Source organism: Lissotriton vulgaris, chromosome 5, assembly GCF_964263255.1.
Source record: "Lissotriton vulgaris chromosome 5, aLisVul1.2, whole genome shotgun sequence".
Lineage (NCBI taxonomy): Eukaryota > Metazoa > Chordata > Amphibia > Caudata > Salamandridae > Lissotriton > Lissotriton vulgaris.
The window spans coordinates 433466899-433494576 of NC_141693.1; the positions used below are offsets into that span (position 1 = coordinate 433466899).

General features: G+C 37.9%; 1 protein-coding gene across 1 annotated transcript; it reads left to right on the top strand.

Moving 5' to 3' along the window:
* Nucleotides 1-14139: 14139 nt before the first annotated feature.
* On the top strand, nucleotides 14140-27344 carry LOC147711034 (uncharacterized). Its single transcript, XM_086920101.1, has 3 exons — nucleotides 14140-14595; nucleotides 26185-26400; nucleotides 26480-27344. The coding sequence occupies exons 1-3, from the start codon at nucleotides 14140-14142 to the stop codon at nucleotides 26741-26743; spliced, it is 936 nt and encodes a 311-aa protein (XP_086776227.1). The 3' UTR covers nucleotides 26744-27344.
* The last annotated feature ends 334 nt before the right edge of the window (nucleotides 27345-27678 follow it).

Consider the following 27678-nt stretch of genomic DNA (forward strand, 5'->3'; position numbering starts at 1 on the left):
TAAATTATCAAAATATGTTCGCGATTATCTGCTACAAGCATTATCTGGCGCTTTACTTACGCTCCCATGTTTACTTCCAGCTAATATCGTTTACACCCCTTCCCCCCCTCCTTACTGCTGCCGCCCTCTCTCCGCTCAATATTCACTTACAAAGCACCACTACAGGTTTTGGCGCTTTCCTGTTCGCTTTCAGCTATTATCACCTAGCCTCCCCCCCCCCTTCCCCCATGCTGCTCAATGCCTTTCTTTCACTCGTTCATTTTCACACAGTCTATATTACAACATAACAAGCCTGCCCTTCATTCCACCTCGCCTCAAACTTCCTACACGCTAAGCTGCACACATCAATATAATTAGGAAAATACGTTCACATTATTACATTACAAAATATATTATTAATATGCAAACTAACGTGCGCTTATAATTATGTGCAACACCATCCTCTTACATACCACCCATTACTTCCGCAAACACCCTCGCATTTGCTCACATAAACAGTAAGTCTATAAAAATAAACGCCTAACGCTGTCCTGTCCATATTTACTTACATAGCATTATGTACAGCTTTTCTTGCGCTTCCCTCTTCGCTTCTAGCTACTATTACCCAACCCCCCCTCCTTCCGCTACCGCCCCCTGCCCGCTCTAAATTCACGCACTATTTACCGCATTTATTCCACTCGCTCTCTCCTTCCAACTACTATCGTCCAGGCACCCCCCTCCACCCTGCCTCTTTCCTCCTACCCCGTACTTTATACGCGCCAAAATGCGCACATTTAAATAACTGCGCAAATACGTTTAAATTATTGCATCACAATAATACATTATTACATACAAAGCGACATGCACTTACAATTGTATACCACATCAGTCTTTTACACAGCACGCATAATATTAATCGTTATTTCCGGCAAAACACTTTCATTGCATCTCAAATTTAAATGCGTGCTACCATTTTTATGCAAAGGCTGCCTTTCATTCAGCATGCTTTCTTATTTACTGTATAAGCTCTGTGTGCAATGCCTATCTTACGCTTATTTACACCTTACCAATATCCTTGCTTGTGCACGGCATTAACACCTCACACATAATATATTTAGATTTAGCATTACAACAATGTGTTTCACTTAACACGCTTAATTATTTATTAACAAACGTCAAGTGCGTTAATACACAATAATTATTTAAAAGCGGCGTTTCAAGTAAAAGTTCACAACAAAGACTATAACTTATTTTAGCTGTCAACGTAAATTTACTTTTCTTGTGTTACAAGTACGTAACATCAACAAAAAAACGCGTTTGTTTACCATGCTGCTTTTCGTACTTTATTTATTAACGTGACACGTAACACATTTAGAATTACTATACATAGCTAAATTAATTATTACAAAGTTACGTTTAATTTACTACGCTTGCTCATTTGTTAACATACTTTAGGTTCCCATTACGAATTACTTTCACATTAAAAGTAAAAACGTTCCTTATTATTTTACGCGTGCTTTTTCCTTTATGCCAAATAGCAGTCGTTAAAAAACAATATACTAATTACATTTTTCATAAACGATATGTTGCTTTTACATTAGTTTGTTTTATTATTGGTAACATACCTTAAGTGCGCTAATACAGGATAAATATTTAAAAACACACATTTCCGTTTAATGTCCACAACACACGCAATTAAAACGTTTTTTACTCAAATTTCAGTCCCTGGCATTACAGGTACGTAAAAATAACAAAACAACATTTATTTCTCAAAAAAAGCTGCTTTTTGGTACTTTACTAATAACTTCCTGCGTCAACATTCACATGCAACATGTCTTAAAGGCGCCATTTTAAGTAATGGTCGTACAATCTGCAATAACAGCAGAGAACAAAATACGTTTAAATACTCACACTATTTTCTATTTACAGCTTCTTTACAACGTTACACTACACTTCACGCATACAGCATTTCAAATGCGATACTACACAGTATATTACGCATACAACACATATAGTATCACACACACTTCACATATAGCGTACAATAAGAGCTTCACATGTACAACATAACACACAATATATACAGAGAACGTGCTCAACTTACCAGCCATTAAACTTCTATAAACATGTCTTTCACTTCTGTTTCTCTCCATAGTTAGCAACATGCAAGCATAACAAACAGCTTACCTAAAAATTAGACTCTGCTACGTGCTCTATCCCACGCCCATGTCCGACGCACAAGGCGCATGCGCAATGCATACGCTTATGTGACTAAAAGCTATCATTTTCACTTTCAGCGTACTATTTGTTTTGTTGTTACAATTAATAATCGTAATTTTTACGTTATTAATTATTAAGTTTAAAAAAATAATATAATATACTAAAAATCGGCAGTCATATAAAAGAATTATTTTAGCAAGTACATTTAAATTAAATATTAAAATACTGCATTTGTAGAACAATGCTAATATATTAATCTTAATGCGCTCTGTACGTTTTGCTTGCGCGCAGCACCTGCTTCTTACATATCATCCCGTGACTGCCACAAACACGCTCACATTTGCCGAAACAAAAATACAACTCCATAATAGCCCACGCCTGCTGTCAGTCCCTCTTAACATTTTTTTGCATTGCATGATCTATCGCTTATCTTCCCGCCTCGCTCTGCCTTATTAGCCACTATTACTGAGCATACTCTTTAGCGTGCTACTAAATGCCCTTTTCCAAGTATTACTTTTTTACACGCTCGATGGTACAGCACTACAAAACGGCCCCTCTCTTCACTTTACTTAACATATGGAAACACCACACTACGCAAATAAAAACAATAATGCAAAAATCTGTGTATATGTAAGGCATCACTATGTGTGTCCTTTTCTTCTTGCTTCGCTCTGCCCTATTAGCCACTATTACTGAGCATACTATCTAGCGTGCTGCTAAATGCCCTTTTCCAAGTATTTTTTTTTACGCGCTCGATAGTACAGCACTACAAAACGGCCCCACTCTTCACTTTACTTAACGTATGGAAACACTGCACTACGCAAATAAAAACAATAATGCAATAATCTGTGTATATGTAAGGCATCACTATGTGTGTGTAATGCAATGCACTATGTATGTATATATAATACAGCACAACGTATATGTAAAACAACACAGTGTATGTATAATGCAATGTGTATGTATGAAGCAGCACAATAGGTGTGTATACATGTGTAAAGCAGCATTGTGTGTGTGTAACAGCATAGTATAATTGTATAATAAGCAGCAATGTGTGTGTATAAGGCAGTTAATATGTGTTTGTTTATAAGGCAACAATATATGTGGGTATGAAAGTACTATGTGTGTTTGTGTATGTATAAGGCAGCGCTATGTGTGTATGAAATATAGCAGTGTGTATGTGTATGTAAAGCAGCATTATGTGTATGTAAAATAGTACAGTGTATATATAAAGCAATGCAATATGTATGTGCAGAGCAGCACAGTGTATGTATGTACATGTGTAAAGCAGCATAGTGTGTAACACAGCACAATATAGTATATGCAAAACAGGACTGTGTATTTGTAAGGCAGTGCAATGTATATGTAAGGCAATACAATATGTATATGTGTGAGGAAGTGTATCATATGTATGTATGTTTATAAAGCAAGAGTATATGTATATATAACAATGCAATGTGTATGTAAGGCAACAAATGTATATAAGGTAGTGCTATGTATGTATAGCAGTGCAGTATATGTATAAAAGCACCGTGTGTGTATATAAACCAGTACAGTATACATAAGAGGCAACATAGTGTATGTGAGGCAGCATTGTATATGTGTCAAGTACTGCAGTGTGTGTATAATTAGCCAATGTCTATAAGGTACTACAGTGTATGTATAGCAGCAGTATATGTGTGTAACAGCACAGCATATGTATGTAAAGCAGTGCAGTATGTATAAGAAGCAACACAGTGTATGTGAGGCAGCATTGTATATGTGTGAAGTACTGCAGTGTGTGTATAAGAAGCCAATGTATATAAGTTACTACAGTGTATGTATAGCAGCGGTATATGTGTGAAACAGCACAGTATGTGTATGTAAAGCAGTTCAGTATGTATAAGAGGCAACACAATTATTGTAAGACATCATTGTATATGTGACAAGCAGCGCAGTGTATGTATAAACAAGCACAGTGTGTGTGTGTGAAGACAGCACAGTATATGTATGTTAAAGCATAATGTATATATGAAATAACACAGTGTGTGTATAAAAAATTGCAATTTATGTATATGTAAGTTAACACAGTATATGTTTCTAAAGCAATACAGTATTTATGTATAAAGCAGCACCATGTGTATTAAACAGTGCAGTGTGTGTAAAGGAGTGCAGTGTCTGTTTGTAACACACCAATGTGTGTGTGTGTGTAAGGCAGTAAATTATGTGTGTAATGCAATGCAGTGTATTTATCTGTGAGGCAGTACAATATGTGTGTGTATATAAATAAAGTAGCATTATGTTGTGTAAATTAACACAGTACATATGAAGCAATGTAGTATATGTAAGGTTATACAGTGTATGTGTAGCACTGCAGTGTATATGTGTGAAGCACTGCAGTGTATATGTTTAAAACAATACATTGTGTGTGTAAAACAGCATAGTATGTATATAGCACACTGCTGTATATTTATAAGGCGATTCAGAAAAGGAGGTGGTGATGAACACAGTGGCTGAATTAAGCAGACCACTCTTACCTAGTCTAAAGATCAGGGCTTGATCCATCACCGTTATTTAACTCACTGCCTCATCCCAGTTCAGAACCTAACTATATGCAAATCAGTCTCTCCCTGGCCCAGTGCATCATGGGAACAGGGCATACCAAACTACCAAGCCAATTCTTTACCAGAAAGAAGACAAGCTTTCGGGGACCAGTTTCTAGCATTTCAGTCATCGTCAGCCCTGCTCGCTTGAATCTATATAGAACAGTGAGTAAGGGACTCATGTCTAAGTATACCCTGCCACACCTACAGTGGCCAATACCGATTCAGAAAAGGGGGTAGTGATGAATAGAGTGTCTGAATTAAGCAGACCACTCTTACCCAGTCAAAAGATCAGGGCTTGATCCATCACCGTTATTTAACTCACTGCCCCATTCCAGTTCAGAACCTGACTATATGCAAACCAGTCTATCTCTGGCCCAGTGCATCATGAGAACAGGGCAGACCAAACTACCAAGCCAATTCTGAACATGACTATATGCAAATCAGTCTATCCCTGGCCCAGTGCATCATGAGAACAGGGCAGACCAAACTACCAAGCCAATTCTTCACCAGAAAGGAGACAAGCTTCCAGGGAACGGTTTCTGAATTTCAGCCGTCGTCAGCCCGGCTTGCTTGAATCCTGATGGAGTAGTTAGTAAGGAACTCATGTCTAAGTATACCCTGCCACACCTATATAGGCCAAAAAATATTCAGAAAAGGGGGTGGTAATAAACAGAGTGTCTGAATTAAGCAGACCACTCTTACCCAGTTGAAAGATCAGGGCTTAATCCATCACCGTTATTTAACTCACTGGCCCATCCCAGTTCAGAACATCTAAGCTAAGATGGTGCAGTGAGCTAAAAAACAGTGATGGGTCAAGCCCTCATCTGTTGACTGGGTATAAGTATTCTGCTTGATTCCGAAACTCTGTCCAACACCACCCCCTTTTTAGATTTAGTATATTTATAAGGCAGCATATTGTTTATGTAAAGCAGTGCAGCATGTATGTATGTGAGGCAGGATAGTGTATATATGTGTCTATGTAAAACAGCACTGTGTGTGTATAAAGTAATGCAAAGTGTGTGTATGCAATGTAGCACTGTGTGTATGTAGAAATGCAACATATGTGTGAGCCAATGCAAAATGCATATATAAGCATAAGTCAGTATGCATATATGTGTGTGTGTAAAGGAAGATTGTAGATGTATAAATCAGCACAGTGTTGCTGTGTGTGAAGCAGCACTATGTGTCTACAGCAATGCAGTGTACATAGAAAGAAATCTGTGTGTATATATAAAGTAGCATAGTGTATATGTATATGTGTGTTAAGGAGCATTGGGTGTATGTACATCTTTGCAGTATATTTGTGAAATAGCACAATATGTCTAAGGTACTACAGTATGTATGTAAGACTGCAGTATATATGTGAACTAGTGCAATATGTGTGTAAAGCAATGTAATATGTATGAAAAGCAGACCAATAAGTATATGAGTGAGACAGCATTGTGTATGTATAATGCCTTGCAGTGTATGTGTAAATAAGTTTAGTGTGTATGTAATGCAGCACAGTGTTTATTATATAAACAATTTAATGTAGCTGTAAAGTACTATATTAATTGTAGCACGTTGCTATATATGTCTTTTACAGCACAGTGTATATATAATAAAGTGTAGTATGTATCTTTGTAAGTCACTACAGTGTATGTGTATGAGTATGTGTAATGCAGCACTATGTGTGTAAGACAGTGCATATGTGTATATATGAGAGGCAGTATTGTTTGTATGTCAGACAACACAATGTGTTTGTAAAGCAACATAGTGTATATATATATAGCAATACTATATATGTATGGAAAAGCACAGTGTGTGTACGTGTGTAAAGCAACATTGTATCTGAAATAGCATATTATGAATTTATGCAACGCAGCACTGTGTATTTAGTAGGCAGTGCAGTGTGTATGTCAAACAATAATATATATATATATATATATATATATATATATATATATGTATAAAGCAGTCTATATGCTTATTTAAAATACAGCACTGTACATGTGTGTAAAACACCACAATATGTATGTATATAAAGCAGCAAAGTCTTTCGTTAACACAATGCAATATGTATATCTAAACCAGTACACATTATCCTCACTATATAGCTGTAACATTACTTTAAGAGAGGTGTAACACCACAGCAAAGATGACTGACTTAAAAATCTAAGAATAACAATTCCATCCCCAAGGCAGCCATACATTAGCCCAGCTCCATGTGACTCTGGCCAATAGCTTGCTTGCTTTCCCTGACAAGCCCCGGCAATAAGACCCTCACTAGTAATTGTGCTCTTTACAAATGTAAATTTTTATTCAATTGTTCAAACTTTAATTGTCATTATCACTAAATTTGTCTGCAATTTGCATGCACTATGCCATTATCACTATATTTATCAACGTATATTACTCTGCCTGAACTTCTAAGTATTACTACATTACAGTTTAAATACAATAATTTAATATATGTAACTGGGCACTCACTATGCTGCAATTACTTTATATATTAATGATTTTTATTCAGTATTACTACAGTTTCCTCTTAGCCCTTACAGATTATTTCTACTATAGTTTTATACATCTATTTATATGAATATCTATTAAACACTTTCACTGTATAAATATATTCTTTTTACTAACAGTAAATATAAAACGAAATGTCATAAGTTAAATTACATTGTTAAAATGCATTATAAATATGACTGTTTAATTTAAAATAATGTTACAAATAAATAATTAAATTAATACAATAATGCATTCTTTGCTTTTTATTACAGGTTATACAAAAGAAGAAGCTAACAGCAAGGTAATTAATTTTCATTAAAATACACAAATGTAACTTGCAAATCATTGTATATATATTGTTGCATTGCTTGCTATTGCCTGTTACTTATACTTTATTACAAACACCTTTAGTTAGATATTACTATTTACTACAAAGTACTGCATAACATTCTATAATTTTTACATAACTATACAATTAATAACGTTATAAAGAATAACTTACTATCTCTTCAAAAATAACAACATTACTTTAATATATATTACACATAACTATACCATTTATAACATACATAAAATATAAAAAATACACTTACTCATAATAATTACTTAACAATTTCTTAATACATAACCACATATAAATATATAGATATGCATAACATTATACAAGCTCAATATAATCAAGCACATGACAAATTTTCACAAAATTCTAGAGGCAAACAATGCTTACCAAATAGTTTATTTGCTATTATTCACAACAACAGTAAACTAGCGTATATATGGGATTCAGAAGACTTGCATTACATAATGGACCTTGGAGATGCATTGTATATAAAAATGCATTCTATTAACAAACAAGATTTTATGCATCCTGATGATCTGCCAAAATATATTACACATGGGAATGATATATATTCAATTCGACTTAGACAACCATACTATGGTAATATATTTGAACGGTTTGATTTGTGATATCCAGACATACAAGAAGCATTAAATCTAGCAATAGCACATTCTAGGGTCTTACTTTGTATGGATGTTTATGTTATTTCTATATTTAAAATTGAAGATAAGTACTTTATATTTGATTCGCATAGTCGGGATAAAACTGGCATGCCACATCCAAATGGCACATGTATAGTAATGCAAAAAAAGACTTTTCAAGATGTGCTACATTATATTTTTAACTTAGCAAATTACATAAAACCGTTTAATGCAGTAGATGTACAATTTGAATTAACACCAATAGATATTACTAAAATACAAACAGATACATTTCAACAAGCTTATCGGAAAGAACAAAATAGTCAACATAAAAGTAGTTTTTTTGTACATAACACAAATATATTAGCACAAACAGATAATCAAAGTAGCAAAGGTGAACAAGCAACAACATATAACTTACAAGTAAAACAAACTAACATTACTACATACGCACAAGAAGAAACATCAATATTAAATACAATAACTACAACTATTACACACAAAAAACAGATAACAAAAGACATAACACAAATAAAATTAATTATGAAGTTCTCAAAAAAAAAACTAACACACTTTCAGAACAAAATATTACAAGTCAGCAGACAACAAATATAGACAAAGAAACATATGCAAGTATACTCAAGAAAAACTTAGCATATACTGAAAAAAAGCATATTAATACAATATGCAATGTGAAAGTACCAATAGAAAAAAATAAAAACAAAAACGAAAATACTCAGAAGTTGATAACAACAAATATACAAACAGATATTAACAGTCAACAAGCAATAAAAGTTATTAACAAAAAAAAAGATAGTTAGGCAATAAAACAATCTGCAGTATACGAATTAGATAATACTAAAACTAATATTTTTAATGTTAAAGATAAAAATATTAACTCAATAATAGAAGTTAAGTTTAACAATAATGTAATTAATACACAATTAGACGTTAATGAAACAGAAAATATATGTATTTGCAATATTGTATTTGCTATAATTTATAATAAAACAAAAAACACTCAGAAATGGACTACAGAAGTTATGCATAATATAAATGCAACTTAGCAAAAAATTATATATAGATATATTAACTTTTTATTAAAAAAACATAAACATAGAAGATGTACGTAACTATATTGAATACAATAAGGAAATATTTTCAATCCAAATGAAAAAGTTAAAGATGCATAAAATGTTACAAAATAATGCATTGGAAATAAATATAAAATTAACTATAGAAAATACATTAGATATATATAACTCTATTATAATACTTATAAATTCTTTTTTAATTGTTATTATTAAAGAAAATGCAAACTATTGCATTTATTATTCAGACGGAGAACAAATTAAGCAAAACATTAGTACTAATATCATACCAAATAGATAAAAACATAAAAGGATATACAAATTTTATGCAATATATATATATACTAACACATAAAATAGTGTCATATAATACAGATGTAATAATACTCAAAATAATACCTTTCACTGTATCTACCATTCTTAGATCTTCATTTAAAAAAACACAAAAAAGATTTAATTTAAAAAATGAAACAAAATGCATTGAAAAAATGCTTATACATTACAGTGAACAATCAACATGTTCACTTACAGCTATTGAGCATGCAAATATAACAAATGTTGTCCCAAACATACAACATGATATCAATATAGATATAAGTAACAGTATTGAAAGTGACATAATACCAACTATGATAATTAATACCTCACAAAATAAAGCATCTATTGAAAGCAATGTCATTGAAAATGTAAATATAATTGACAATATTAATACAAGTAAAATACACAATATTAATCCAGACTTGTTACAAACATTATCTATAATAGATAACTTTCATAATGAAATAAAATATGGGCCTGAATATGTATGTACCATTTGTAACCAAATGTGGCACAAACAAACAGTTAAAGATATAAAAAATATTAGTGATCACAAAACTTTCTTGTTATGTAACATAAGTGAAAACAAATTATATATGTAATACATGCTATCAATACATAATTAAAAAAAATACCACCATGTTCAGTCTACAATGGAATGAGTTCCAAAAATACCATCTGAACTTCATTTGCATAATTTAGAAGAAAGATTAATATCTCCAAGAATTCCTTTTTTACAAATTAAAACATTACCACATGGATTTCAAAAAGCATTAACAGGTGCTATTGTTAATGTACCAGCTGATGTTATGACAACTATTACAATATTACCAAGACAATTAAAGAGAAAGTTACGTTATAAATCATACACACATTATGAAAATGTAAGACCTAATATAGTAAAAAAAAGCTGCCATATATTTAGCTTATAATAGTGATTTGTTTAAAGAATATGGAATAACCATAAATCCAGATTGGGAATATAAAAATTTCCGTATTAAGCATCAAAGAACATGCAAATATCAATTCCCAAGATATCCTATGGCTTGTACAATGATATTAAAGCCATTACAATTAGAAGAAACACCTACTACATTAAAAGAACACATAGATGTTATTCATTCACCAATGAATACAGAGCAATTTGCAGATTACACATATGAAGACTTTTTAGAACAACTGCAAATGACTGAAGAACAATATATAACATGCATACGATCACAAATAAAAAAACAACTATTGTTTTGAAAAGAACGCCATCTGAATGTTATATTAATAATTACAATAAAATAATTTTACAAGCATGGCAAGCTAACATAGATATACAGTATGTTTTAGATGCATATGCTTGTGCTGTATATATTGTATCATATATTAGTAAATCTCAACGTGGAGTAAGTAAAATAATAGCACAAGCTGCAAAAGAAGTTACCTATAATGTAAACATTAAAGAACAATTAAAATTAATTGGCAATACATTTTTAAATTGTACTGAAATTAGTGCACAAGAAGCCGCTTACCTTATATTGCAAATACCATTAAGGAAAAGTTCACGTTCATTTGTATTTATCAATACAAGTATGCCAGAAAAACGAACATACTTAATGAAAGACATCAATACACTTAATATAATGCCAGAAACATCAACAAAGGTACAATTCGACAATGTAGTTAACAAGTATAGTAAACGCCCAATTACATTAGAACAATGTACTTTAGCTGATTATGCATCGAAATTCAATACAAAACAAAAAACAAAGAACAAAAAACTGCAAAGTACTTATGATGACTTACTTTTAGAAACTAATTTTTATAGCTCAGATGACGAAGAACTTGAAATAAATACATTATCTAATATCTTAGACAATAAAATATACAAGGAACGTACCAAAAACAAAATTATACGTTATTGTAGATTTAATAAGATTAACGATACTGAAAATCATTACAGAGACTTACTAATGCTTTACTACCCATGGAGAATAGAAAGTAATATAATTTCACAAAAAAGTACATACTATGAAAGATACTTAGAAGTAAAAAAAGAAGTAGACACAAACTATTACTTGTATAATAAACAAAGCATAATAATTAATGATGAATAAACATATAATGATAATGATACGCTACTACCACCTCCTTCACCTACAACACTAATATCAATAGATAACCAAGAACAAACCACACAAGACTATCAAAAAGATGCAACATATGACTTATCACTAGGTTTAGGAATTAGAACTAGTACAGAAGAAGAATTATTAATACAAAATATACTACCACAAGAAGAATATGATAGTCTTATGCAAAATTTAACAACTGAACAACTAAATTTTTTATATCATCATTTAAATTGGCTAATAACAAAAACAACATCTTTCTTCACTTTTTGTACTGGTGGTGCAGGAGTAGGCAAAAGTTTCCTAATAACTGCACTTCACCAAACATTACTACGATACTATAATACTAAAGCAGGAGAAAATCCAGACAACGTTCACATATTACTAACAGCACCAACAGGAAAAGCAGCACATAATATACAAGGACAAACATTACATAGTACATTTAAAATTCCAGTTTCTCAAACATTTACATATAAGCAATTAACACATGAAAATAGAGCTGCATTACAAAGTAAATTAATGCATTTAAAAGTATTAATAATAGATGAAATATCAATGGTCGGGACAAATATGTTCACTTTCATACACAATAGAATGCAAGAAATAAAATCATCTACTGAACCATTTGGAGGAATATCTATAATAGCAATTGGAGACTTTTACCAATTGAAACCAGTGTTTGGTACATATATATTTGAAAACTCAAAGCATATGTATGGACCATTAAGTACAAACTTATGGCAAACACATTTTAAATTATTTGAACTCACCAAAATAATGAGACAGATTAATGATTTACCATTCGCACAAATGCTTAATAGACTAAGAATAGGTGAGCAAACAAGCATTGATGTGCAAACATTAAAATCTCGCGAAATAGAACCAGACTCAACATTAATACAAACTATACCATACATAATGGGTACTAACAACGAAGTAAATGAAATAAATAACAATGTTTTGATGCAACACATAAAAAACTACGCAATGTATACAACAGTAGCTATAGATTAAGTAGCAGGAGACTTAACTGCAGAAGTAAAAGAAATAATATTACAAAAATTACCTACAAACACAACACACACAATGGGCTTGCCCAAAATATTAAATATTGCCATAAAATTACGTTACGATCTAACTTCTAATATTAATGTAAATGACGGTTTAACTAATGGTGCAACAGGTATAGTCGAATATGTAGATACTGCAAATAATATTCCAATTATTATTTGGGTACAATTTGACAATAACAAAATAGGCAAACAAACAAGACAACAAAATAAACACCTATACAATGCAAGTATTTCTCCAACTTGGACACCTATACTACCAATTTCTCGTCATTTCCAATACAGTAAGAAGTTCATAACTATAATACGAAAACAATTTCCATTACGACAATCATCTGCACGCACTATACACAGAACGCAAGGTGAAACAAAAGAACCATTATATATACATTTTAATAACAGCAAAACACATCATTTACATTATGTAGCAATCAGCAGAGCAAAGTCTTTGAAAAACATATACATTAAAAACTTTAATGAAAGCAAAATATTAACACACTTTAAAGTCCATGAAGAAACGTTTCGCTTAAGAACATATATGTTATTATAAATATCTATACCACAAATACATCAATATGACAAAAATTTCACACTTATAATGCATAACATAAGATCACTGCAAAAACATTTTAAAGCAATGCAAGCTGATACTAATATATTACATGCTGACATATTATGTCTAACTGAAATCAACATTACATACAAAGCACCTTCTGACACATACAATATTGATCGTTATAATTGTATAATATTTGACAAATTTTATAATAAACATGCAAAACATGGAATAGCTATATATTACAAAAAACATGATGTAGTACATCCGATATTCACAACTGAACAACAAATTGACATTTTAAAATTCATACAAGAAATCAACAACATACAATACCTAATAGTAATTATATACAAGCCACCTAAAGTTGCAATACAAACATTGTTAACAATTTTAAGTACAACAATGAATGCATATCCACATCATGAATATATCATAATGGGTGATTTTGATACTGAACTACAGCAAGAAACACACAATAGCAAATTGCTAATAAATTACATGCAAACACATTTTAATTGCGAACAAAAAATAAACACACCTACAACAGATTACAACTCTTTGCTAGACCACATTTTTACAAATGCACATGTTACAAATTACGGCACATTAGAATCATATTACAGTGACCACAAACCAATATGGATAGCTATTTGAAAAAATGCATTAAAGTTTTGTAATACAAATTAATCATTTGCCTATTATTCATTACAATATCCTTAATAAATGCATTATGTTTTACAGATGATTTCCATTGAAGAATTGAAAAACAGCAAAGAAGACAATACAAAGCCATATCAAAAAGCACTACGTGTCAACATCATCAGATATTCAACAAAGACTTATTATCGCAATTCAAAGCAAGAAAATAGAGTTTTGTACCACATGGCTTTGGCAGATGAAACTGGCACTATAAAAGCAACATGTTATGATGAAACATACTATATGCAAACGAAAGAACAAAATGGAATGATAATACGTAATTATTTGTATAAGAATGGTATATTGTTGATAACAAAGCAAACAAAAATTGCAAGAATGCCACCACTTACAATTTACGCAGGTATAATACAGGAGGCTGAACAAATTCTACAGCCACTGGCACCACCTGTATCTCCCATAAAAACTGTCCGTGGAGCTGCTGTAAAGACAGTTATGAGTGTCTCAGGAACAATAACAAAGGTAAGCTGCATTCTATCACTTTTTAATGTAATGTCATTTAACTACTGTTATGAGCTGCTCAGTTTTACAACTGTATAACTGTAACAAATTGTATCCGTTGAAATGTACTTATAAATGATTATAATAACATGTACAGACATAAATTAGAATATACCAGTAAGAATATTCAAGGGACTATTTTAAAATGTTAACTAAACATTCAAAGAGAAAATGTGTTTAAATATGAAGTGACCAGCTTACAACATAAAGAAAGCAGCAATTAATGGAAAGGGGCGACCACTCGGTCCCCCCGAACGTATGGTAGGGGGCCCGGATCCCCCCGGGAAACCATTTTGGGCAGGGGGCGTGTCTCGGCTGGTATGCCCGAAGCGGCGTAGCCGGGGCACGCCTTTTCCCGCCCAAGAAGGGTTGTCCTAGACACCTACATCGTTGGCCACGCCCCGTAGGCGTACCAGAGGAGGGTACACGCCCTCCCGAAGAGGAATAAAAGGAGCAACAATCCGAAGAAGCATCCTCTTGTTCTTGTGCTTGGAAGCTGCACCCTCTCGTTGCACGTGAGCCCTCGACGGAACAAGGAGCAATTTTGAGAACTTGTAATTTTTGTGCTTCTCTTTCAGCGTCTCCCAACCTTTGGATCCAGGACCTCGTTGCGCAGCAAGGACCGAATATCCCACAACGATGCCTGGCAAGAGGGCCGGAAAGAAGGCAGGGACTGAACAGATGCTTCGCATGTTGATGAAGGATATGGCGAGCATGAAAAAACAGATGGCGGCAATGAATAATACGGGCAGACCGAAGAAAGTCATCGGGCCAGCATTGCCGGGAGTAGTCCCCGCTGGGAGAGGTAAAAAGGCTAGGAATAGGGCGGCAGGGGGGGAGGCCCCGGTTCCCGAGTCACCCCCGACAAGCCCGGTTGGTCCGGTGGAGGCCCCGGTTCCGATGCCGGACGCGGGCCAACCGATCCCTGTTGTAGTTACGCCCACTGATGAGGAGGACATGCCTCCGGAATTGGCCGCCCAGTTAGCCGCATGGCTCGGCAAAAGTACCGAGGGTACGACGGCGCCAGGAGACACGGCCGAGGAGGCCAGGTTACTAATGAAGCAGTTGCGGCAATCGCGAGATGCCGCAAAGGCGAATCTCCCTCTTGTCCCCTCACAGGTTCCTCCAGAACGACCAGCGGCTGGCGTTGGAAAAACAGCGGGACCAGCTTTGGATTCGGGTAAGCAGCCATTGCCAATGGCAAGGGAAGGGGTGTTACCTTCAAGAAGGGAAAAAGTGGTCCAACATATTCCGCTGGCCACGAAGGAATTGATTTGGGCTGATAAGTATGTGAATATGTTTTCTCTCCTGACTGATCATCACGAGGTGGAGTATGTTAAATCTCAGAAGGATTTATGGCACCCGAGTGTGTGGCGTGCAAAAATGGCGGGTTTCAGGGTTGATGAGACAATCTCAAATTGGGCCAGGGCATTTGCAATGTTTACTGCGATCATGGGGGAACGTAGGCCCGAGGTTTTGTCTGAATTAGCCTGCTATCAGACACGTATAATGGATTTCTATGACACATATGAGGGTGATGTATGGATGGGTTATGATAGTAAGTTTCGTAAAGCCAAGGAGCACGATTCATCTCTGACGTGGGATTGTCTCGACTCCATATCTTGGCAGAAGCAGCTCCTGCCGGGCGCGACGAAGTCGTCTTCGCTTGGCGGGAATGGGTCGGCGCCCTCCCGCCATCAATCGGCGGCGCCCTTTCGGACAGACCCCGCAGTTGACCACCAACCGAGGAATGGTGGGAATGGGGGTAGAAAAGGGGTTTGTTGGAACTTTAACAGAGGCAAGTGCACGAGGCCACAAGGGACATGTAAGTTCAGGCATGAGTGTGCGGGGTGCGGACACTCTTCACACCCGAGACTTCGTGCAGAGCCAAAAATGGTGATACAGGGGGTAAGGGAGGGGCCAAACAGGTCTAATGTCGACCACGGGGCTTCGCTACCTACCCCCGTAGATATCATGGCAATGATCCCCTGGCTAAATGAATACCCTGATCATGTCTCCGCCGGGGTGTTGCGGGACGGTTTCTCGTATGGTTTCCACATCCCGGTGGGGGATTTTCGGGGGGAATCACTGTGTAAAAACCAACTGTCGGTTCAGCAGAATACGGCGGTGTTGGAAAATAAGATTGCAAAGGAGGTTGCCCGTGGCCGGGTGGCCGGCCCATATAGGCAACCGCCAGTTGCTAATTTAGTTTGTTCACCGTTGGGAGCAGTCCCCAAGAAGGACCCGGGTGAGTTTAGGTTAATTCACAACTTGTCGGCTCCTAGGGGTCTTTCGGTGAACGATGCGATTGACCCAGGAGTTTGTTCGGTGCGGTACGCATCCTTTGATGAGGCCGTCGCCATGTTGAATCGCCTGGGGCCCGGAGCGCTGATGGCTAAATCAGATATCGAATCAGCATTCCGGTTGCTCCCAGTACACCCTCAGGATCAGCGTCTGTTAGGTTTTATGTTTCAAGGACGCTACTATATGGATAGATGTATGCCAATGGGTTGCTCCATCTCTTGTGCTTATTTTGAGAAATTCAGTTGTTTTCTGCAATGGGCGTTTACCAGAGCTACGGGCTATACACAGGTTATGCATTACCTAGATGATTTTTTGTTCTTGGGGCCAGCCGGTGACACGGAATGTGCACAGGCTTTGTTGGAATTTTGCAATCTCATGAAGCGGTTCGGCGTGCCATTGGCACCAGGGAAGACGGTGGGACCATCTACTTCACTCGAGTTTCTTGGAATTGAGCTCGATTCAGTGGAGGGATGCTTCCGTTTGCCCAGGGACAAAGTAATGAAATTCAGGGCTTCTCTAGAATTGTGCATTAGCAAAGAAAAAGTAACTCTCCATCAGTTGCAACAAGCAGTGGGCCAGCTTAACTTTGCCCTTAGAGTAATGCCAATGGCCCGTCCCTTTTCCCGCTCTATTGCCCAAGCCATGGTCGGTCTCAAAGAAGGACACCATCGCACGAGACTGTCTGCAGAGGTTCGCCAGGATATGCGCATATGGTTGGCATTTCTGGCGGATTTCAACGGTCGAGTGGTGTGGAGCAAGCCACCAGCATCCTCGGACGAGCTGGGTTTGTGGACCGATTCGGCAGGGAGCGTTGGATTTGGCGCCATTTTTGGTAATCGATGGTCGGCGCAAACATGGCCGACGTGGTGGCTCACCAGTGGGCTCACAGGTAACATTGGGTTTCTTGAGTTGTTCCCCATTTTTGTGGCCCTGAAGGCATGGCCGGACGAGTTCCGTGGCTGCTCAGTGGTGTTTTGGTCCGACAACATGACCGTAGTTGAATGCATAAATAACCAGGCAGCACGCTGCAAGTGGATATTGAGATTATTGAAGGAAATTATGCTACTTTGCATGAGACTGAACGTGCAGTTTAGGGCGAGGCACGTGCCGGGTGTGCTGAATCATGCGGCTGATGCGCTCTCTCGTTCCCACATGCAGGCCTTCAGGGGTTATCTACCCTCCGCGGACCTAGTGGCGGCACCATTCCCCGAAGCTCTCTGGTTGCTCGGTGCCCCGGATTACAGGACCTCGTGGGAGCAAGCCTAGCCCCCAGGACAAGGAAAGCGTACGAAGGAGCGTTTCGTTCCTATTGTGCATTTTTGGGTCCAGCAGGAGGGGATAATTGGGGACAGGAGGAGTATGTCCTAAAGTTTTTAGTAGCACTCCACAAGGCAGGCCGATCAGCAGCAACGGCTAATACGCACCGGGCCGCCATTGCATTCATGGCGCAGGCGCATGGCATCAAGGACCCCACATCGTCCTTTTTAGTAAAGAAGGAACTGCGTGGGTGGCAACGCCTCGAGGGTCATAGAGTAGGCGAAAGGCGCCCGATTGGGTTGAAAATGTTGTCCCTGTTGATGTCGGTACTCCCCGCGATATGTTCCTCCCAGTCCGAGGCAGTGCTATTCCGGGCCGCTTTCGCATTAGCATTCCATGGGGCTATGCGGGTGAGCGAGCTGGTAGCAAAAAATAAGAAGGATATGGGGGGAGGTCTGTGTCGGGAACACATCCTGATCAAGGGTGATTCAATGGTAATCACGATAGCCAGGTCTAAAACCGATCAGGGTGCGATGGGGGACAGTATTGTTGTTCAGCGCATGCGAGGGTCCCCCATGTGCCCAGTACAATGCGTTGAGGAATATTTAGCGCAAAGGGCGGTAGCATGGGGGGGAAGCTTGCTGAGACACACTGACGCCACCCCACTGACAAGGTTTCAGTTTCAGCGGGTGTTAACAATGGCAATCGCGGCAGCGGGCTTGGACCCGGGCGATTTTGGGACCCATTCCTTTAGGATAGGGGCTGCTACAGAAGCTACAGCCAGGGGTCAGAGTGTGGAAATGGTGAAACAATTGGGACGATGGTCCTCGAACTGTTATAAAAGGTATGTGCGGTTGCACATGTTGTGAGGCCGATGTCATGCACTCACGCTTCTTGTTTTTGTTTGGTTTACAGTTTCGCGAGCATGCGATGCGGGGCGGACTGTGCAGTCGACCCGACACCTGGGGATCAGCGGTCAAAGACCAACGGCTGAGGAGAGAGTGGTGTGGGTCGTGGGCCACTCATACGTGAGGCGTGCCGGGGACGTATTCAAAGCAGGTGACATGATTCACGCAGCTGGGGAATACGGGTACAGGGTGACCTTCCACGGAAGGGGCGGGCTCTGTATTGACCAGTTTCAATGTTTTGTCGAGGGACTGTTAGGGCGGACAAGGTCACCGCCGTCTATAATCATAGTACACCTGGGAGGCAATGATTTGGTGACGCTCGGTCGGCGGGTACTCCTCGAGCAGGTTCTATTCACTGTTAGCTGGTTGGCGAGAAGGATCCCGGGGTGCACGATAGCATGGTCACACATTATTCCCAGAAAGGTGTGGCGGGGGGCCCTCTCTGTGTCAGCTTTGAATCATTCAGTAAAGAAAGTCAATAACAAGCTTGGTAGGTTGTTTCGTTCGGAACAGTTGCACAGTATTCCGCATGGATGTATTCGGGGGGATCACATGTATCTCGAAGATGGGGTCCATTTGTCCCGGGAGGGGAATGTCTTACTCATAGGAGACTTCATAGCATGGTTAAGGGGTTTGTAAAGCATGACCTTTAGTAGGAGTTTGTGGGGGGGCCGGATAGCCGGTCAACTATCCGGCCTGTGGCGGTAAGGTCATGATCGGTGAGCAGTAATTTCAAGGTCCCTAGTGGAGGGGCGCCACCCATTATGGATGGGAGCGCCCGGGGGGAGGCGGCCATTGGCCCCTCACACGGGGAGGCGGCACCCACTAAGTATGGGGTCGCCGAAGGGAAGGCGGTCATAGGCCCCTCCCAGGGGAGGAGGCGGCTCGATGCCCCTCCTAGGAATTTCCCGGGGCCAGGATATCCGCGACGGCGGATGTGATGAACAGTGTGGGGTGGGAGGGGGGTCCACGCTACCTTCTAGACACCTCACACGAGTCCTCGGACGACCACTAAGATGGCATCGAGTTAAATAAAGGGCCCCCGCTAAGACAAGGGAAATTGGAAGTTGGCACAGAGGTACAGTCCTCTGTGTGCCCGCCCCTCACACCGTGAGGGGGGAGTTCTGGTAGTAGGGATCTGACACCGGTTAAGACCTTGCCGTTGGCCCGTAATGTTAGGATGTACAATTTTTATTTAGAAAGTATGCATTTGCAGGATGTTTAGACTCGGCTAGGAGAACCTTTCTATTAGAGATTTGTTAAGGTTAGCCAATAAACGTGTCTGCATTGGAATGTTATAAATGAAAAATTGTACATGATATGAAACGTTTATTTTAATGTTTTAATTTTGTTTCATATTTTAATAAATACGGCCGGGAGGGTAACTCCCTCCCGCCTTCCAAAAGTTCAGAACTGCGTCCGTCTTCCCATCCTTGGGGATTGTGTTGGGAGGGGGTGACAGGCATCCCGGCCATATGGAAAGGGGCGACCACTCGGTCCCCCCGAACGTATGGTAGGGGGCCCGGATCCCCCCGGGAAACCATTTTGGGCGGGGGGCGTGTCTCGGCTGGTATGCCCGAAGCGGCGTAGCCGGGGCGCGCCTTTTCCCGCCCAAGAAGGGTTGTCCTAGACACCTACACCGTTGGCCACGCCCCGTAGGCGTACCAGAGGAGGGTACACGCCCTCCCGAAGAGGAATAAAAGGAGCAACAATCCGAAGAAGCATCCTCTTGTTCCTGTGCTTGGAAGCTGCACCCTCTCGTTGCACGTGAGCCCTTGACGGAACAAGGAGCAATTTTGACCCACCCACCAGCCCCTTATGGCAACGTTAGTAGTGCAATAAAATTGATTTGCTTTGATAGTATCCTTTTTGGTTGTAGTGGTTATTAAAGATGTTGCTGTTTTATTGCAATAAAATGATTTGCTTCATAACATTTTCTCCCCCAGTGCAGCGGAGTATCATAGTCTAATTGAGAAATGTGTTGAATAAATATTAGAATGTTAAGTTATTCGCTTTACTTCAATAGGTTCATAAGACGTCGTATTTATTTTTGGTCGGGCGGTAAGGTCATGATCGGTGAGCAGTAATTTCAAGGTCCCTAGAGGAGGGGCGCCACCCATTATGGATGGGAGCGCCCGGGGGGAGGCGGCCATTGGCCCCTCACACGGGGAGGCGGCACCCACTAAGTATGGGGTCGCCGAAGGGAAGGCGGTCAAGGCCCCTCCCAGGGGAGGAGGCGGCTCGATGCCCCTCCTAGGAATTTCCCGGGGCCAGGATATCCGCGACGGCGGATGTGATGAACAGTGTGGGGTGGGAGGGGGGGTCCACGCTACCTTCTAGACACCTCACACGAGTCCTCGGACGACCACTAAGATGGCGTCGAGTTAAATAAAGGGCCCCCGCTAAGACAAGGGAAATTGGAAGTTGGCACAGAGGTACAGTCCTCTGTGCGCCCGCCCCTCACACCGTGAGGGGGGAGTTCTGGTAGTAGGGATCTGACACCGGTTAAGACCTTGCCGTTGGCCCGTAATGTTAGGATGTACAATTTTTATTTAGAAAGTATGCATTTGCAGGATGTTTAGACTCGGCTACGAGAACCTTTGTATTAGAGATTTGTTAAGGTTAGCCAATAAACGTGTCTGCATCGGAATGTTATAAATGAAAAATTGTACATGATATGAAACGTTTATTTTAATGTTTTAATTTTGTTTCATATTTTAATAAATACGGCCGGGAGGGTAACTCCCTCCCGCCTTCCAAAAGTTCAGAACTGCGTCCGTCTTCCCATCCTTGGGGATTGTGTTGGGAGGGGGTGACAGGCATCCCGGCCATATTACGAATACAACGTAAGTAAAAAAAGAATTTATATTTTACTATTAACAAAAAGCTTTATACAAACAATCACTAAGTAAAGCATTTACTTGTTTCAAACAAGTACTTGTACAACAAAATAAAAATTTGTACAATGTTAATTGTAACAAGTAAATGCTATGAAATTCCAGAAACCAGCTATTAATTAGCAATACAACGTAAGTAAAAACTTTCTATATTTTACTATTATCAAAAACATTCATACAATAATAGTCACTAACATAAAGCATTCACTTGTTTCAAACAAGTACTTGTACAACACAATAAAAATTGTACAATGTTAATTGCAACAAGTAAATGCTACACAATTACAGAAACCAGCTATTAGTTAGCAATACAGCGTAAGTAAAAACGTTTCTATATATATCTAATAACAGAAGCTTCATACAATAATAGTAACTAACGTAAAGCATTCCCTTGTTTCAAAGAAGTACTTGTACACCAAAATAATATTGTACAATGTTATTTGCAACAAGTAAATGTTACACAATTACAAAAGGCAGACATTAATTACCAATACAACTAGGGGTGAAAAATTGTACATGATATGAAACGTTTATTTTAATGTTTTAATTTTGTTTCATATTTTAATAAATACGGCCGGGAGGGTAACTCCCTCCCGCCTTCCAAAAGTTCAGAACTGCGTCCGTCTTCCCATCCTTGGGGATTGTGTTGGGAGGGGGTGACAGGCATCCCGGCCATATTACGAATACAACGTAAGTAAAAAAAATCTTTATATTTTACTATTAACAAAAAGCTTTATACAAACAATCACTAAGTAAAGCATTTACTTGTTTCAAACAAGTACTTGTACAACAAAATAAAAATTTGTACAATGTTAATTGCAACAAGTAAATGCTATGAAATTCCAGAAACCAGCTATTAATTAGCAATACAACGTAAGTAAAAACTTTCTATATTTTACTATTATCAAAAACATTCATACAATAATAGTCACTAACATAAAGCATTCACTTGTTTCAAACAAGTACTTGTACAACACAATAAAAATTGTACAATGTTAATTGCAACAAGTAAATGCTACACAATTACAGAAACCAGCTATTAATTAGCAATACAACGTAAGTAAAAACGTTTCTATATATTACTAATAACAGAAGCTTCATACAATAATAGTAACTAACGTAAAGCATTCACTTGTTTCAAAAAAGTACTTGTACACCAAAATAAAATTGTACAATGTTATTTGCAACAAGTAAATGTTACACAATTACAAAAGGCAAACATTAATTACCAATACAACTAGGGGTGAGCGCAAAATCCGTTCCGCTCGCGGATTTTGCAAATTTTCGGTAAATTCGCGATGCGCGAACTCCCGCGAATTTACCGCGAATTCGCAAATCCGCGAGCTAAGATTCCGGGGGCAAAATTGAAGACTGGCTGGCCTCTTGTAACTATTTTACGATGGCGCCGGCAAGCTGCCAGCGCCATCCTAAAAAAGTTACTAAGTTAGCTTCAACAGGAAGCTCTAATAGATAAAACAGGGCAGGTGCTCACACCTGCTTTAATTTATCTATTAGAGCTTCCTGTTGAAGCTAATTTAGTAAGTATTTTAGGATGGCGCTGGCAGCTTGCCAGCGCCATCGTAAAATATTTACAACATGCCCTTCCTGTGAGTGACTCATTCATCAGCCCAAAAACAATTGTGAGCGTCATCGAGGCAGGTGTGCCTTCTTCCCAAATCTACTGGGGAAAATCAGCTGTGATGCTTGTTAGAGGCCTTTGCATCCTTGACTTTCACGAGCACAATACCCGTGCTGTACCTGTGACCAGGAGCTTCTTTCTCTTCATCTGCTGACCTGATCATTCTCTGACCTTTTATACACACAAGAAGCATGTGAACTCGCATGGAAGCCCTGCCCGTTTGGCCCTGCCCACACACTCGCAGTTTGCACCATCTTCCCGCCATTCACCCACTATAATGGACAGCTCACTAAAGGGACCCCTGCGCCCTTTGGTGTGCCTGACTTTGGGCTTGGAAGCCCCCCCCCCACACACTCACAGTGTGCACCGTCTTCCCACCATTGACCCACTGTGATAGACAGCTCACCCAAGGGAACTCTGCGCCCCTCAGGGCGATTGCATAGTAACACACACATGGCCGCTGCAACATGCCCTTCCTGTGAGTGACTCATTCATCAGCCCAAAAATAATCGTGAGCGTCGTCAAGGCAAGTGTGCCTTCTTCTCAAATCTACCGTGGAAAATCAGCTGTGATGCTGGATAGAGGCCTTTGCATCCTTGACTTTCACAAGCGCAATACCCGTGCTGTTCCTATGATTAGGAGCTTCTTTCTCTTCATCTGCTGAACTGATCTTTCTATAACCTTTTATACACACAAGAAGCATGTGAACTCGCATGGAAGCCCTGCCCGTTTAGCCCCGCCCACACACTCACGGTTTGCACCGTCTTCCCGCCATTCAACCACTATGATGGACAGCTCACTCAAGGGAACTCTGCGCCCCTCGGGGCGATTGCATAGTAACACACACATGGCCGCTGAAACTAGTTGAAGCTGAATGAAGTGACTCATTCAGCAGGGCAAATCCGCAGATCCGCAAATCCGCCGATTTTGCAGATCTACGATCCGCAAATCCGCAAAATCCGCGGATCGTGGATCCGCAAAATACGCCCATACCTAAATACAACGTAAGTAAAAACTTTTCTATATTTTACTTTAATCTAAAAGCTACATACAATAATACTCACTGCCATAGAACATTCACTTGTTTCAACAAGTACTTGTACAATAAGAAAAAATTGTACAAGTTAATAGCAACAAGTAAATGGTAAACTATTGATATTCACACAACCTGCATGTCTAACAAAAGTTGTACAATACACTACTGCTCCACCATCACATTCATCATAATCACCAGTATTTAGTAAAATACCCAGGCGTTTGTATCCCAATGCAATAATTGCACTTTTTGCAACAGAAAAGGAGTTACTTAAGCTCATTTTTAGCCTTCCCCACCCAAACCAACAGTCATCATGTCACTACCCTTCTTCAACATCAACAGCGTGTCAGCATGTCACTGCCTTCTCCAGCACCACAATCTTGTATACATGTCACTTCCCTACTACACCCACAATCCTGTCATTATGTCACTGCCTTTTCCAATCCAACTAACTTATCAAAATGTCACTGCCCATCTCCAGCCCCACACTACTGTCACCATGTCACTACCATTCTCCACTTCCACAATCACACAGCATGTCACTATCTCCTCCAGCCCTAGCACCTATCAACATTTCACTTACCATTTCAGCCTCAAAAGACTCTCGCATATCAGAATAGTACTGCAGCACCACCAGCCTATCAGCATATCACTACCTTCTTCAGCCACACCAGCCTCCCACTAACAGCATGTCATTGCCCCTTCTCCAATCCCAACAGGCTATAACTATTTCACTGCCCTTCTCCACTGCCATAGACCTTGCAGCATGTCACTAGCTTCTTCAATTCCACTAGCATGTCAGCATGTCACAGCCTTCTCCAGCCCACATACATCTCAGCATGTCACTGCCTTCTCCAATAAGATAGCTTCACATAGTAGCACATCACAATGCAGTGTATTGTTCTTTTTCTACTTAACACCCTATAATCAAAAATTTTCACACTTTCCTTAATTGGCCTCCACTAACTTTGCATTCCATAATACTTTACACAACAACAAATAGAAGTACTCCTTAAAATACACATTAATAGCTAACTACAAGTTAATGTCAATCCCTGCAACACCACTACACTTATTTCACAATCTCATCTTTTTACTACTGCTACTCTACCAACAAATTACCTTTGTAGAACAAACTTGCAACATTATTTTACTGCCATTCAACTATTAAGCAACGATAACAAGTAAGTAAAAACATTTCTATATCACACTATTTAGAAAAACATAAAAAAACAACAATAGAAAAAACATGTAAGTAACACTTATGTATTTAAACAACCACTTCTTTACCAGAAAATGTTATGTATTGTAAGTCATCTTATATTTATTTATTTCATTATTGTATACTTGAAACAATATGTAAATAAATGATACTAATTTATTTTCTGTACTTTCTAACAACATAATAGCTATAGTTATTAAGTTAAATGTACTAAAAATATTATATTAATATTGCCTTAACATAAATATATAAAACACAGCAACAAATTATTATTTTATATACTGCAGGTAGAAGATACAAAAACTATCTTTGTCAATGGACAAGACACAAAGATAAAAAGTATTACCATTAATGACGCCACAGACTCTGTCAAAATTTCTCTCTGGAGAGAAGCAACTGACTTTACTACGGACATAGGACAATATGTACAGTTAACACACTTGTCTGTACACATGTTCAATGGGGAAAAGATATTGAACACAACTAGAAATACTACAATACAAGTAAGTAAAAATTCCTTTAACAGCTATCATCCTAAAAAAAAAAAAAGGAAAACTCAGTAATAAAAACCTCTCTCTACAGAAAAAACAACCACAACATGAAGACATTAACGTCACATTATTTGGAGTAGAAAAAACACGTCAGGAAAAAAGCACAATGGCTGTGCAAATCGAAGGAAGTGACCACATCCAATCCATGGACATAAACAATACCATTTTAATGGACTTTTTAAGTATTGCAACAGATACTGAAGACTTAGAAAATTCATTAATGCAGTATTTACCAATATCATTGAATGTTTTATTTTGCAATGGATGCATTACCAATATAATTAAGCAACTGTAACATCATAAAAAAAATTGTTTTACTGCGCTAAAAACCGTGTTTACAAAAACAAACAGAAGAATAGTTCTATTACCTTTTCAGATACTGTTTTGCATCTTTACATTTTATAGCATAATATTAAAGCACACTTGTTTATGTGTTACTATACATTACTATGTTTTACTTGTCTACTTTTATAAAGGTATTTCTATTACAATTTGTTCAAATTATAAACATGCCTAATAAAAAATATATATTACCCAAAAGTGTTCCATGTTTTCTTTCAGACTAAAAGTTTATTGCCTTATATGCTATAGATTTCTTAACTATCATTTGTTTCTAAAAATTATATCTATTTACAATGTTCAAACTACTTATCAACAAATCTTTATAGACTACAAATTGATAAATACCAAAACTGTTTTAACATGGCTTGTAACTTTGTACATTGCACAATATTGCCAATTGAAAAAAAAAAGACATATATTTTTGCCTACTTCATTTAAATGTATAATATTGTTACAGGCATAATTCCAATGCTTATATTACACAAATGTAAGATATGCTCAGCAAAAAAAATTCTAATATTGTACATATACTTACAAATACAAATTTCGTAAAATTACCATTGCTTTTTGCTTATATTTACAACAAACTATAAACATTGTCCATTTCTTTGTCTATCATAAAAAAAATGCTAACTTTCATTACAAGTTCGAAATATGTTTTACTATTCTACTTTTGCTATACATAATTAATTAACACTTCTTTCACATAAATTGTAATGTCATGTTTTTCATTAATACTAATAATTGCCGCACCACCTTTGCAGAATTTCACAAAGTCAGCAATAACTTTAATATGCATAACATTATTTCAACAAGTTACAAAATTCACGTGGCATTGTAAATAACACACCTATTACTTTAATTTCAAAACTAACAATATAAATAAAA